A 14,428-nucleotide genomic window follows, 5' to 3' on the forward strand; every position below is an offset into this window, starting at 1 on the left:
AATCCCTACTGTTGTATGTTTTTTTCTTTTATACTTGGCCGTAGATTGAGTCTATTCTATTTGGCTTTAACCTAGGGGTATAGAGAGTATGTTCTTATATAGGGTGCAGGTTTTTGTCTTTAATCTGACCCTATCTTAAAGTAGATATATATCATCGTACTATATACAACTTAGACTGAAACCCTTCCTGCTATGTATAGAGGTAGGCAAGATAATGGATATAATTTGATATAATGATTTTGCCACATTATTCCATAATCAATGTAAACTCCATTCTCTGTATCACAGAGGCATCTAATCATGAGCAGAAGCAAAGACGTGCCTAGACTCGTCCAGAGATCCCTTGAACTAAATTCCTATCTCTGTCATGGTGTTGGTGATGGATCGTCCAAAGTCCCCAATATACTCAGCCAGGTCCTTATCTGTAGAAGTCAGCGCCATTGCTCTAGTCATAACAGAAGGGCGAAAATACAGGTTTCGAGTCCGAATTCCAAGTAATCCTCAACATATTCAGACTATCCTGTTAGCCGGCAAGGTTCCACATATAAATAGTATACCACTCACCTCGGTGTCGCCATCTACATATCTCAATAGCGAATATGCGTCTTGCTTTGCTCTGTTCCAGAAACTATCCAGCAGATTCACATCCTCGGAGATAGAGGTCAAATTAGTGTCCCGTAACATGGTGAGTCCGGCGCGTGTGTTCTGGATGATGACAATCTTTTCACGCGCTCTATCAATATCACCTTCCTTCCCTAGGATGTTGTGATTCAAATGTTCAATTAGTTTGTTCTTAGCAGCGATGGCGATTGCTGTGCCAGCCACACCGATCATTCCGCCGATCTGAGCTGTACATTAGTTTTGAAAATTCATTGAGAGGGTAAGATTTCAGAACTGGGGATAAATTACTGCGATAATTGCAGCCACTGGGCCACTGAAGATTAGAGCAAACAGGGACATGCTGGCAAAGATCTTTTGGATGGCCTGGAGAGTTTCAATGTCCTTGGTAGCTTTCAGAATTTCATCTCGAAGCTGGTTAATCTCTTCCTGCAGATCCTGTATTTGTTGCTCGAGTTCGCCTTCCCTCTCTTTCCCCCAATCGTCAAACCGGGTCACAAAGCTGATCAAATTGGTTTTTAAAGTACGCAGTCGGTCTTGAGCTTCCTGTGATGTTTGTTCATGATTTTCGGCGTCCTGGCTAGTCAAACATCCATAAAACCTTTAAGATATGTTTTGATCTTACAGCAATAAAGCGAAGTAGTAATGTTCTCTTCGTGGTATTAGAGACATCGGGGTTTAGACAGACAGGAATCAGCATCACATCGAAGCCTAAATCATTCAACTCAGCCCGACCAGATCCAAAATCAACAGGAATGAAATAACTCACGACCTCCATCTGCCTTGATTTCTGCCGCTGCAATGCTGATAATCCTGAGAATTGCATCATACTCCTATCCAACGTCAATATAAATCCGGTAAATGTACACACAAGAAAGTACCAAGACAAATCCCCTCATCTCTGGCTCAAAGCCAGACCGTTCAATGCGATCAAGCTCAATGATCTTCAGATGAATTTCCTGAAGCATGCTGCGTAGCCTAAAGGCAGCCACAGTAGCCCCCTCAGAAGCAGCCTTCATTACAGCCTTGAAGATCTCAGTTTCCCGCGTGCTAGCGGCTGAGGCCTTGAACTTGGCCTTTTCCTCATCACTGTCAACCGGGGGGGGGACAATTTCTGAGCCATCAGCGAGAATAGTGATCTCCTCAGTCGTGAAAGTATCAGCAACGCTGAGGTATTTTTCTGGGGTTGGGTTGGAGCCGACTGCATCTTCAAAGCGCTTTACCAGGGCCTCATAAGATGGGGGGGAATTATCTGCTGTATAGCTAGGGGGTTGAGACATGGTTGATGTTAATAATAGTAGATATTATATAAGAGTGTTCATAATCATGTTTTAGACATTGTTAGACAGCAATATATATTCTTGATTGAGTATACTTTAGTATGCGTCATTTTCATTCTGCTCTGTGTATCACAAACAAGGGAGATATAAGGGATTGTAGTACAATATTAAGATTCCACTACATAACAATAACAAGTTTATGTCTCTTTTTAGATAGTTATACTTTATCATAGTAGATATACTTGCTACATAATGCCATACTATTGTGAGTTAAGAACCCTCCATAATCCAATCAAAAGTCCTGAGTAAACCTTAATCAGATTATACTATATCCAGAAACATTGATTCTACTGTCTCTTTACACTTTTATATTTGGATTCAATAGTTATGCTCTGTCTTTGATAATATTGAGTACACGTCAGGGTTAAAATAGCAGTTGGATGATTTATGCTGTATCACATAGACTATCACAAAGCATAGCAGATCAGATGTTCACTAGTATTTATTCTATTGTAATGATATTAGTAAGTCTCTAAGTAAGAATTCCTAGTTATAGGTATAGAAAATAGCGGTGAGCCGTTTACATACGACCAGGCTTAGGTCTTGCCATACCTCAATACATCTTTTGCATCAGAGTGCTTACAGCTGTAGACTAATGACAGCAAAATCCTAGAGTTGCCAATAATTATTCTAAATAAGTAACATTATTACTTTATAAAATCAACCAATAGAGAAATGAGGGAAAATCAATTGACTACTAGAGTACCGAAATGTTGAGCTGTTCATGTTGAATGAATAGCAATCGCCCTTAAACCTCCCATATCCTTCAACTCTGGCATAGTCTAATCTAACCCTGCCTGATCCCTAATGAATATCCATACAGGTACATGGCAAGTTCCAAATCTAAAAAATCAGTCACGAATTCCAAAGTGGGTTTGTTACTCACATATATGTTTATTTTCTTCAATAAGCCAGCACAGAACCTCAGGCATGTTCTGTATTAATCATTGATTAGAATTGAATTTCAATTATGCTGCACTGCTGGGCCTAAGATGTGAGCTTACCGCTAGAAGAGCACCATCAATGAGCCATTTCTCAACCGCCTTGGTATCGTCTAATGTATAGCGCCAGTACTTGCGGCACTCAGTGAAGTAATATGACACTACTCGTATGCATTCCTCAAGAGGCCATGTGTCATGGTTATCATCGCCCATCAAGCCCAGTCGTCCCCGTGTATGTTGGATACCACTTAGAACAAGAGCCGCATTTTTAGTCTCTTCAGTGCCAACAGCTAGAAGGCCTCTTATCTGAACAATGTCAACAAGGAACTGCTATATCAAGATCGCAATTTAGCAAACCTTGGCTGAAAGAGTGGAGGGCCCAGAAATTGTAACCGGCGTAAGATATTGCTCCAGGCTTAAACCTGTAGAATCGTCAATGATCTCATCAGAAAGAGAGTCAGACTGCGCCGTGGGTCCCAGGACGGCGTGAAGGAAGTCGACGAGGAGTGTGTCGAAAGTATTGCCGTATAAGTTGCTGATGGACTGAAATCTATTCGCATCCTTTAGTAGGTTAGCAATCATCAACCTTCCCTTTGGGATTTTCTTACTGTAAGATGATTCCTGAGGATTCTAAGTCGCTCGGAAGTAGAAAGAGAGGCATCGGCACACACTGGTAGTATCTTTTCATCGAAGTCTATAAGGTTATTCTTATTATATTCCAAGGGAAATCATTTTTTCAAAGAGCTGGATCCACATACCTCTGGCAATAGCAGAAACAGTTAAAGCGGCAGGGCCACTATTTACACGAGCCACTCCCATTCTCTATCCTGATCAGCCAGAAGATCATGAGGAAGTAAGTAATATACATACTACTTTGAGCAGACCCACGGCCCCTGGATTATGGAGGTCCCGGTAGTGATGATCAGTTAGATCGTGGAACGCCATATCGGCAAAAGCTCCCCACCACGCAACGTTTGCCGCGGCCTCCTCGGCGATGCGGTCGTATTCGTCGTATAATATACTGTCGACATATCGCTTTTCTTGCTGTGAAGTCAAACTAAGTTTTGCTTTGGTTTGACGGAGACTTTCAGAAAGGGTCTTGAGGGGAAGATGTTCTCCAGCAGATAGATAGTTTTCTAGAGAAGGATTGTCAATGAGACGACGATAGTCTTCCTTCCCCAGTAAATCTTGTAGAGTGCTTGTTAATCTAGACATTTTTGATTAATGAAAGAAAGATTAAGCTGTTTCTACTGTAGAATGAAATGCCTTGCTTATATTAGGGCTCTAAATTCCATAGACCAGCTTCATACCTGTTTTATTGTGCCACAACAGGAGTAGGGGTAGTCTGAGCTTCTAATTTCTTCACCTCTAATGATCACCAGAGATCTACTGTTACACTGTAGATGACACTATTTAGGACTTTTCTTTCATCATCTAGCCCTTCATCAAATAACATGTTTTAAGGGTGTGTGTGATAGATAGAAAAGGCGGGGGAGTAGATATAAAAGGTGGGGGAGCAGTTCATCATCAACCTACTATTAGCTCAACATCAATTCAGCATCTAACATAAAAACAACAATAATAAATTAAAGTTATTTAAACTGAGGAAATGTCTGCCCCTCCTGTTTACACGAACGATGCCCCCCCCTCCTATGAGGAGGTTGTGGGGAAATTAAACACTTTAATCGGGAATAACCGAACTGCTACTGGCGTGCTCGAAGCTGGCAGCGGCCTGACAGACGAGGAACTGGGTGTACTGATTGAGAACCATTACGATCATCTACCTCTCGAGAGTGATGCCCAAAAACTCTCATTTGCTATAGGCACTGCTGAAACTTCATCATCTCCAGAGTTGGCAACTTTTCTGACTACCTCTGCCTCGGCAGCGGCAGCAACAGTTATTGGAGTGAAGAATCGCTTTGATGGACTGCAGTATAAGTTGGCACAGGTAGATCGTGCGTTCGGTACATCTTTCCAGGGTCGCTTCAATACTATTCACAGCGTGAGGCCTTGCCCCTACCCTAACCTTACTCTATACCTTGGCTAACTCGACTAGTCCTTTCAGGGTGTGATTGACGACAGCCAGCGTTTATCGACTACCATGTACACTAATTCCAGAAGTAAAAACACTTGCCTTATCAATGCTTACCTTGAATTCTATCTCTCTAACAAGCCTTAGAATTTGACAATCAAGATATCCTGTATTGTGACGATTCCACCAAAAGTGTCTCCGACCGAATCACCCGAATTAATGCGACCATCACCAAGACCGAAGAACTCAACCAAGATAGCATTTCCATCGACTCTCGCTTGGGCGGCGTTCTTTCTTCCCTCAATGAGATAACCGATGATTTCGTCGAATGGGCTAGGAATAGGGAAGGAGAGCTAACTGAGGAAATCCGGAATATCAAAGCTGAACTCATCAGTCTTGAGAGAGAACTAGCCAATGCTAAAGTCGCTGCTGAGGCTGTTACAAGTGTTGGTGAGGGTTTGGTTCCTATTGTCGGAGCTCTGGCTGCTGCGTTTCCCCCTTACGGAACGGCCATTGCTGTAAGTTGGCTTTGAAAATCTTTCATGTATATTTCTAATCCTTGGCAAGATCGGTGGACTGATCATTGCCGGCGCTCAACTGGCTACTACTACCGCCCTCATGGTTAAGATTGGCAGTAAGTTATACACGAAGCTTAATCTTTCGGCTTTTTTGATTTTTTGTGAGTGGGGGGGCTAATACATGTTTATCACAGAGCTCGAGAATCAGATCACTGAGAAAACCAACAGAAAAGAAGAATTAGAGGCTGAGCTGGAACAGGTACGCGAGGCTAGAGAACGGCTCGAGGATGGCGAGACAGACTCGATCAATATGTTGGGCTCGTCGATCAATTTGATGTCTCGTCTGTCGTCGCCTACACTGGATGATGCCAATGCTATCTTGAAATGGCTCCAGGACGGAGCAAAGGCAGACGATAAACCGAGATATATGGGTTTGAACCGTACTAACAGTGTTAAAAGCTGTGAGTTGCTTCTATTTTTTTCCCTCTTCTAATAGCTGATCCTTGACTTTTGTGTAGATGCTGCGGCAGGCGATTATCTCCGTCAGTTTGGCCGGGGGGTGGCTTCTATTTGCACAAACCCCATTGAAGCCGAGGATGTAGAGTGATCATCTACTTTGCGCAACTGATAGGATATGATTCATATTTATAGCTACCACTCCATCAATGAATGGAATAGATATTATTGATCTATCTCAGTAGGAATTTAAATATGCTCTATAACATTGGCGAGTGGATAGGGTTGTGAAATTATCACAAGGAAACTGCTTTACCCTAATATCCTATACGGAGTATAATATTCCATAGAGGCACAGAGCCGACATGTCTCATTTTCTATAGCTTGAAATATAGCTGAAAGCTCTCTGAAATAGCTTTTAGGCTAAAGTATATACCGTGGAAGTAACTCCTTCTGGTAGTACTACCATTACATTTGACAGACCTATCCTACCACTCGATTTGCCGCTACCAGTACTTTCTATCCTGCCAAACCCATATTATTCTGGTCCAGCTCATAATAGCCCTTGCCCAATGGGAGGAGGGTTAGATAGGCGCCTACAGGAATTTCAGCCTAATGATCCTCAGTTTCAGCCTCGTCATCCGAAGAGACAACGTCGACGAGGGACGATGGAAGGAGAGATAGTCAAAGGATATATGCAAAAGAGAGCATTTCAACTTTCCACTTCACGCCGCGCGGGCGTGGCTCGATTATTGCTCGACTCTGGGGCTGATATAGAGGCAGCTGACAACAATGGCAATGTGCCACTTCATACTGCTGTTCCTTGAGACCTGGGCTAACACATAGGCGACAAACCCTTACGGTCAGACGCCGACGTCCCAGGCAGTAGGGGAAAGCAGGCTACTACTTGAGGCTGGGGCTCATGAGATGTGACCTGGACCGGAAAAGCTCCTGGCGTCTGCTTCCATAGTATCTGAACTGACTATTCTCATTTCCTTGATTATAGCCAAAGTCTGAAACCTATCTAATGTGTGTAGCACTTAGTCTAATCTTGATACTAAGTTTGCGTTGATGATTAAAGTAGTTTAGTTATTTATGCCATATAACCTCAGTGCCTAATCTCTTCTGACTTTCCAGACTCAATGAGCCAGTTACATTAGGTAATATAGAAAAGAAGGGTAACTCATTGAGGAATATAGAAGATAAGAATGCTCTATTGATTGAGCAGAAACTCTCCAAATATTACCCGTGAAACATCTTTAGGGCATGATGAATGACAATAGATATCCTGGAAAACAGGCCGTCATGGGCTCCTGCATGATCTCTAACAAGGCTGAGATATGATTGGTATATGTAATCCTAGGAGAATCAGCGCAAGTATCCTTGCACAAGGCTGACATATTCCCTGTAGTTCCTCTTCTTTCCCTTGAGATTGGACCGCTCCTTTCTTTGCTTCTTTTCATTCCTTTTGCCCTTCCCTTCCCTCTCTCCTTCTCCTCTTTTTCCCCTCCTTCTCGAAATCTTTCATCACCTTTTCTTTTAACTCTCCAATAGCCAGATAACATGCCTTCAGAAGCCGCCGCCCTCCGCCGTCAATGGGAAGAGCCCTCTGACGTCTTTACAGTGCTCTTGATTATTGGCGGCGAAATCATTCAAAATGCCCTTGGCGCCGTATCCGGAGATACACTTACACCTGTGACCTTCTCCTTCGGATGGGCCGCGTATGCGATCTCTGCCCTCCTCTCGACCATGAGCGAAGGCTGACTCATGCCTGAAAGCCCCCTTCCCAATCTCTTGGTGATCAATCTCGAGTCCGGCTATCGGCGTGTGAATCGATCGTGGACCCTTTGGGCGTCTGTTCCAGACGTATGAATATTGGATGTCGCCACAAGTCAGGAGCCGCATCCACCACCCGATCCTGATCAACCTGGATGAGGAGGTATCTCTTGTTCCCGAGATTCAAGATCACCTCAAGGAATACCCGGAGGGATATGGGTTGAAGCGCAGTAGCTACGAAGCACCCTTATGTGTGGCAGTCTATGACTGGGATATCGACGTGAAGCACCCGCGGATGCCGGGCCACCCGGGCCATGACTGGGTCTGATGGCTAGGGCTAGTCGTCACGGCCATTCAGTTAGGGGTGAGCATCATTCCATTCATCCTGAACGGCGACTGGGGGATCTTCCTGGTGACAGCAGGCGGCACCATATTGGCGTATCTATATGGGGCGCTCCTACAGTGGCGCAAGGAGAAATGGGCCTGCCGGAAGAAATGTCCCAATAAAGACGTGGCGTTGAAACTGGGGAATGGGTCACAGCATGTGGTGATCATCCGGCGACATCCTGAGGGACTTGATCTGGAGGATCTGGCTGGGGGCCAGATTCGCGAGCATCAAGGCGGGCACTCAAACCGAGTGATGGACCTTCTCGCGTCAGACCGGGCCACACAAGTGCTGACCTGCGTCTTTGCCGTCCTCTGGCTTCTGTTACTCATTACCAGCACGGGGATCACTACGCACACATGGTATTTGCTTGCGGTGGGCGGGTTGGGAACAATGCATAATCTGACTGTAGCTGGGGCGCCACGCCACCCGCATATGCTGGGCATCCCGATTCGACCGGCCATGGGAATAGTCCACGAGGAAGAACCATCGGTGGCCAAGCCCGGCGAGACACACACGGTCCAAAAAAGCGCTCCGATCAACATCTTTGCAGAAGCCAAGGTGATGACCACGCTCATGGAGTTGGAAATGGTCTACCAAGGATTCGGGAAAGCGTTCTTGGTGGAATTTTTCCCTGGAGGTCTTCAGGGCTGGGAGAAGGCGTGGTGGGAGAGCAATGATGCTGACTCACGAAGGAATCTGCTTCAGGTGGAAAAATTCAAGGAGTTTATCAGGCAAAAGAAACAGCGTGAAAATAATCAAGGCAGATAGTAACCATAAGAACTGGGAAGAATGGTTTATTATCAATGTATTGAGGCCTTATGTTTTCTATATTAGTTAGCTATAATGAAATTGTGTGATGCTCTATTATATTAAAGACAGGAATTCAGGATATCTTTTGATTCTAACATTATTTTAAGCATCAACACTGACGATGATAATATCATGATGTTGAACCAGGACATGGAATATTATAGATATCCCATTATATGGCCAATGCTATAATCAGGCTGAAGGAATTGATGCCAATAGAGATATTGTTAGTATATGCTAGGAGAAGGAAGAGTGATCTCCTATTTCTGGTGTCAGACGGCTGGATATGCCATACCGTGCTGACTCATCTAGGTACATGATGACTAAGCGTGCCATAGGGGCCCTTTGCCTAACAGTATATTAATAATAGATATTCAACTTTATTGAAATTATAGGTAAGAGATATAAAAAGTAAGAGTTTTATTATGTGCACCTCTATATAAGAATCAAGAGAAAGGGAAGAAGTAGATTCAAGACCTAACTTTCTTGACATGAAGTTGTAAAGCATGAACCTGAATATAGAGAGAAGCTCATCATATTGCGGAACTTTTGATGATGACAGCAACTATGAGATTAAGAAATACTCCTTACTGTAGTGAGCCATTATAGAGTAAGTATTTCTTGATTCTTTTTGCTTATATGATGGCCATTCTGCGCAGTTGTTGTCAATCTGTATGTACTCCGTACTCTGCAGTAACAAGCTACTCTTGACTCCGCCACAGCGTGACTACAGTATGCCCACTCTGCAGGCTGTCTCTCCGGTCCCTCGAGGCGATTTCTATCCAAGATTAACTCTAAAGTGAAGATGTATTAATATGGAATACTAATATAAATAGCATTGGCATTTTCGAATTATAGATATAGTCTGATTTCTATACCATCTAAAATCTCCATTACAATGTTGATATATCGAGTCCCTTCCTGTTACTTCCAGCACTAATCTAATGAATAGTTACTAAATCTTAGGCACTCATCAAAATGGAAATAACCATAGCTTATTTCAACCTAAAATCACCAAGGCTGATTCTATATTACTAATTGTTTAGCTATTGACTAATCAAGTGTTCAAGAATATGCACAAAAGGACTCGCTGGAAATTGCAATCAAGGAAATGTAAAGCTTGAGCTTCAACCCTAAGCCTCGTGTATAAGATTTGCTCACCATGCATCGCTGTAGACATTAAGATAGAGACAGTCCTCACCGACGCCTCTGAGCGAAGGATCTATGTAGGTACAGATCAGCAATTATTTATCAATAGAGCTTTTAGGGTTAGGGTTTTATATCCTTACTCAACTTGCATTCGCCTGTCTCCAAGCACCCAATTTGGGTGCAGGTGGCATTGATATGCTCTGCTGTCTAGTTCAAATAGCCTTCTGGAAGATCAGCAAGGTGATCCCCACGAAGCGGAACTCCATAGCAATACCTCTACAACGAAGTAGATTGTAAGATAGAATGCTGTCATAATATGACCTGCTATTGAATCTGGTGTAGTCCAGGGAAACTCCTAACCCTCGATCATAAGCGAATATACAAGACCATTCCCAATCTTTCGAGGAGCGCTTTAAGGAGATCTACACTGTACTAATGAAGACTACAATAGCTGACTATGCAAGAAAAGCAGAAAGTCAATGACTTTATATTAAATGTCAATATTGATAGATATAATCTATAACACTGATGAATTGTCTTAATGCTGTAACTGGAAAATAAAACACGAAGCATTCTAGTAGTAATATACACCAATACCCATATAGGAGAGCCACATGGTCCCACTTGATATAGTATCGCGCGATTGATGCAAATCAATTGGAACTGTCAGCATCATTTGCCTTCTCAATGTCACTTCCCTTCTCAAGTTCAGCAGCCTTCTCTTCGTCGCTGACCAAGTCGACAGATCCCTCGCCGCCCAACTTGGCGGCGACGGTGCCATCGAGCTTGTCGTCCACCGAGATGGAAAAGATAGCCGCGATGATCGCGCAGCCACCAAAGGCAATGCTGGAGAGGAAGACGGTGCGGAAGGAATCAGAGTAAGCGGTATCGTTGATGACAGCATAGGACTCGAGGCGGTTATCAAGGATGGCCACAAAGATGGCAGCTGCATCGGTTAGCTACTATCAATGGTATAAGGTAGGAGAAAAGACTTACTGGCGATTGTTCCGGCAATCTGCTTGGCTGAGCCGAGGAAACCGCTGGCCAGGCCAATATCCTCAGGGGCGCAGTAAAGCGGGCACATGATGATGGTCAAGATCTCGAGGTAGCCGACAAAGAAGCCGCCGAGGGCAGTGAACTGGAAGGGAGGTTAGGGTTTAGGGTTTAGGGTTTAGGGTTAGGATTTGGATTTGGACTTACGGCAATGCCGAGGACCAGACGATCCTCGTTGAGAGCAGCCAGAGCGCCGTTGAAGACAGTGACTCCGGTCGTGACGGCGATGAGTTGGTACTTGCTGTGGCCGATGGGCTTCATCAACAGTCCACCAGCAACCTCACCAATAAGGACACCAAGACCAGTGGAGACCTGTATTCTTTTAGTATACAAAATTAACAAGCTTAGGAGGATAAAACGTACTGCAAGCCAGCCGGCGTGGATGGCATTGGTGGTGAACAGGGCAGCGACAGCAGTGGGCCACAGAATACTAAGATAGACACCGTTAACTCCTCTTCCAAGCTCATAGAGGAGGAATGCAACTCACCTCATGGAGAAGTAAACCATGTTGCCGACCAGCGCCGAGCAGACGCAGGCCGTGTATCCGGGGTTGCGCAGCAGAGAAAGGGGCAGGATGGGTTGCTCAATGGAAACAAAGGTTTCTTTTTCAATCAGCTTTGAGACTAGAAAGGACTATCCATCGATGTATAGACGTACCATAGAGAGCAAAGGCAAGCAGAGAGACGAAGCCAATGACCAGCACGGCAACGACGTGAGCCGAGTCCCAGGTATAGGTGGTGCCTCCCCAGGCTGTAAAGGTGTTAGAAGAGAAGTATAGAGAATACTGCAAGGAATCACTTACACAGGCCCAAGAGAATCAAGACAACACCGGCGGCATACAGGGTGAAGCCAACATAGTCCAGTTTCTTAATGCCCACCCAGCGGCTCTCGCCACGGTGCTTCTGGTCCCAGCCGGGGGGGAAGTAGAAGCAGGCCAGGAGGATGGTGGAGAGGGAGCAGGTGATGATGTTGAGATAGTAGCTCCAGCGCCACGAGCGAGCCGTGTTGGCGATGAGCTCCTCGGCGATGAGGGCACCAAAGCCCGCAAAGGGCAGGGTGGTTACGAAGATACCGGCGTTGACGGCCGGGCGGGTCTTGTTGGGCACCAGCTCGGCGAGCACAAAGGTGAAGGTGAGCTGCACCGCCGCCGCGAGGCCGCACAGCACACTGCCGCCAATAACGGTGGGGACATTCTTGGCCGTCGCGCAGACGATGGAGCCGATCAGACCGCACACCTGGCCGGCGATGAGGAAGTAGCGGCGGCCGAAGATGTCACCCAGACGGCCGACGAGGAGGAGGGCGACACCGGAAATGAGGGTGAAGACGGTTGAGACCATGGTGTAGTTGGGATCAGGGCCTATAATCCCTATCAGTGATGTGATCCTGAGCTAACCGAACTATTGTATGGCTTACCAAGATCTTCATCGATCGCCGTCAGACTGTTGACCTAGATTTGTCAATAGATATTCATTAATAAATTCAAAATAGAGAAGTATAACTCACTGGCAAGACATAGCCGAGGTACAGACTGATGGCCATCAGACATACGGCAGCCGTTGAACCAATAAAGTTCTTGCTGCGGTAGTAGCCCGCCGGGAGCTCATCTAAAGTGACAGCCATCTTGTTGAGAGTTGGTGTTGATGACAGGAAAGAGAGAGGGAGGGAGGTAGAGGGGGGATAGAGAGAGAGAGAGAGAGAGAGGGAGAGAGAGGGAGAGAGAAGAGGATGATAGCAAGGAAGAAAGAGAGGGACAATAGCTGTTAGTTATGTTACGTCCAGCAAGGATATATCTCTCACTAGGTAGACACCAGACAGACCCCTGCTATCACAAAACATCAGAGCCAAGAGTGGATCTAGATCTAGTTCATTACTAGTAGCAGTAGCAAAGTTACATGGAATTGCCATGTATAGATTACAGCCACCTTGTTCCACCCGGTATCTTATTGTATCTTATTGTATCCTATACAGTAAGATAAGCTGCAGATTGACTTGCTAACTTGTTCACTTTTTATAACTTAATAAATTAGGAGTAGTATAGTATAAGCCACTGGTTATAGTACAAGTTACAGATTAAGCATAACTATAGTAAAGATGGATGAATTAATGCCTGATTCAGGCTATATTACTGGTCTTCTTCATTCACCAACACATCTGTCGTCACAATGATCCGCTCCTCAGACCCAGACCTTGTCTTGGGATGCAGGTTGGTCATCCGAACGTCTGTAATCGTTGTTGCGCCGTACATTTTCGCGGTCGAGTCGCCGCGACTGGTCAGGCCCAGTAGGCGTTGCAGGCCGGGGAAGTGGTGGGCGATCAGCGGCTTGAAGGAGGGCAGGCAGGCGATGAAGATGGCTACACACACCTCGACGGTAGACCAGTTGAGGGGATTGACCAGCGTCCAGGTGTGGTCGTCGGAGAAGTTGTTCAGATACGTCGCGCGCACCACACTCGTCATCGTTACCCTAAGCAAGAGGTTAGCAGCGCCGATAGATGGATAGAAGGGGAGAAGTACAATATGCCTAGACTAAACATGAAAAGCAAACCCGCCCGCTTACCACCGCTAACGCGCAGCTTCAGCAGGGGAGGAATGGGAAGCGCGAAGAGGGCGATATCGGTGGCCAGACGGATACCAAACGAGATGTAATAAAAGGCCAGCAGCGAGAGGCAGTGGCCCGGCACCGTGCCGCTGGCGTCCCATGCCTTTTTGATGGGTGAACACTGGAAGATCACCACAAACATCTCCTCGGTTGTCTCAGCCACGACGAGGACGATCAGCCCCCAACAGAGCCAGAAGAACTGCCGGCCGGGGAAGATGCGCAGGTAGAAGAGGGAGAAGGACACTTTGATCGAGGCCAGAGCGAGCAGGTAGGTCAGCTCGGTGACAAAGTCGTATTTCAGGAATGTGTCGAGTGTCGATGTCTTGGTGATTGTCCCGATGTGGCGGCCGTATCCATACCGAGTCACTATTTCAATGATAAGATGTGAGAAATGCAGGCGCAGCAGGAAAAGAGACAACAGGATATAAACATACTCAGCATGCAGAAGAAGCATAAAACCACTGTGAAGATCTGGATATTATTAGATTGATCCTCCTCATCGCATCGATCTCCAACTCACCCAGCCCAGGATACAGAATAGATCGTCCCACGCGAGTCCCGTCAGGAGTCGTACTCGTACATACACTCGCACCACCACTCCCAGCGTGCAAATCGCCAGCAGCACGCCATTGCAGACGAGGATTGAGGCCACCCGCGAGCCTTTGGAGTTGTCTCCTCGCTCAGTAAACAACAGGCTATCGTCCATGATGGTTGAGGAGTGAAGAAGGATGAGGGAGACGGAAAAAAAAA

At 45.6% G+C, this 14,428-nt stretch overlaps 6 protein-coding genes across 6 annotated transcripts; 2 read left to right on the forward strand and 4 right to left on the reverse strand.

Moving 5' to 3' along the window:
- Window positions 1-348: 348 nt before the first annotated feature.
- Window positions 349-1,898, reverse strand: ASPZODRAFT_19234 (hypothetical protein; the record flags this gene model as incomplete). Its single annotated transcript, XM_022727359.1, has 7 exons — window positions 349-422; window positions 473-515; window positions 565-843; window positions 910-1,194; window positions 1,244-1,329; window positions 1,388-1,451; window positions 1,500-1,898. The coding sequence occupies 7 exons, from the start codon at window positions 1,896-1,898 to the stop codon at window positions 349-351; spliced, it is 1,230 nt and encodes a 409-aa protein (XP_022578021.1).
- Window positions 1,899-2,745: 847 nt separating this feature from the next.
- ASPZODRAFT_2113996 (hypothetical protein) lies at window positions 2,746-4,114 on the reverse strand (the record flags this gene model as incomplete). Its single annotated transcript, XM_022727755.1, has 7 exons — window positions 2,746-2,801; window positions 2,845-2,893; window positions 2,963-3,205; window positions 3,257-3,460; window positions 3,508-3,593; window positions 3,658-3,721; window positions 3,770-4,114. 7 exons carry the CDS (start codon window positions 4,112-4,114, stop codon window positions 2,746-2,748), a joined length of 1,047 nt encoding a protein of 348 aa, XP_022578022.1.
- A 394-nt stretch (window positions 4,115-4,508) lies between these two features.
- ASPZODRAFT_19236 (hypothetical protein) lies at window positions 4,509-6,056 on the forward strand (the record flags this gene model as incomplete). Its single annotated transcript, XM_022727361.1, has 6 exons — window positions 4,509-4,901; window positions 4,956-5,019; window positions 5,079-5,449; window positions 5,499-5,565; window positions 5,644-5,910; window positions 5,968-6,056. The coding sequence occupies 6 exons, from the start codon at window positions 4,509-4,511 to the stop codon at window positions 6,054-6,056; spliced, it is 1,251 nt and encodes a 416-aa protein (XP_022578023.1).
- Window positions 6,057-7,204: 1,148 nt separating this feature from the next.
- On the forward strand, window positions 7,205-10,016 carry ASPZODRAFT_161463 (hypothetical protein; the record flags this gene model as incomplete). The annotated part of the gene is made up of 5 exons (XM_022726518.1): window positions 7,205-7,626; window positions 7,684-7,758; window positions 7,802-8,003; window positions 8,040-8,774; window positions 9,999-10,016. The coding sequence occupies exons 1-5, from the start codon at window positions 7,469-7,471 to the stop codon at window positions 10,014-10,016; spliced, it is 1,188 nt and encodes a 395-aa protein (XP_022578024.1). The 5' UTR covers window positions 7,205-7,468.
- A 665-nt stretch (window positions 10,017-10,681) lies between these two features.
- On the reverse strand, window positions 10,682-12,701 carry ASPZODRAFT_154411 (hypothetical protein; the record flags this gene model as incomplete). The annotated part of the gene is made up of 9 exons (XM_022726084.1): window positions 10,682-10,974; window positions 11,025-11,166; window positions 11,229-11,393; window positions 11,445-11,511; window positions 11,569-11,683; window positions 11,739-11,831; window positions 11,884-12,438; window positions 12,495-12,528; window positions 12,585-12,701. 9 exons carry the CDS (start codon window positions 12,699-12,701, stop codon window positions 10,682-10,684), a joined length of 1,581 nt encoding a protein of 526 aa, XP_022578025.1.
- A 502-nt stretch (window positions 12,702-13,203) lies between these two features.
- On the reverse strand, window positions 13,204-14,384 carry ASPZODRAFT_19239 (hypothetical protein; the record flags this gene model as incomplete). Its single annotated transcript, XM_022727362.1, has 4 exons — window positions 13,204-13,543; window positions 13,594-14,044; window positions 14,113-14,149; window positions 14,199-14,384. 4 exons carry the CDS (start codon window positions 14,382-14,384, stop codon window positions 13,204-13,206), a joined length of 1,014 nt encoding a protein of 337 aa, XP_022578026.1.
- Window positions 14,385-14,428: the final 44 nt, after the last annotated feature.

The sequence above is a fragment of the Penicilliopsis zonata genome, assembly GCF_001890105.1.
Source record: "Penicilliopsis zonata CBS 506.65 unplaced genomic scaffold ASPZOscaffold_18, whole genome shotgun sequence".
Classification (NCBI taxonomy): domain Eukaryota; kingdom Fungi; phylum Ascomycota; class Eurotiomycetes; order Eurotiales; family Aspergillaceae; genus Penicilliopsis; species Penicilliopsis zonata.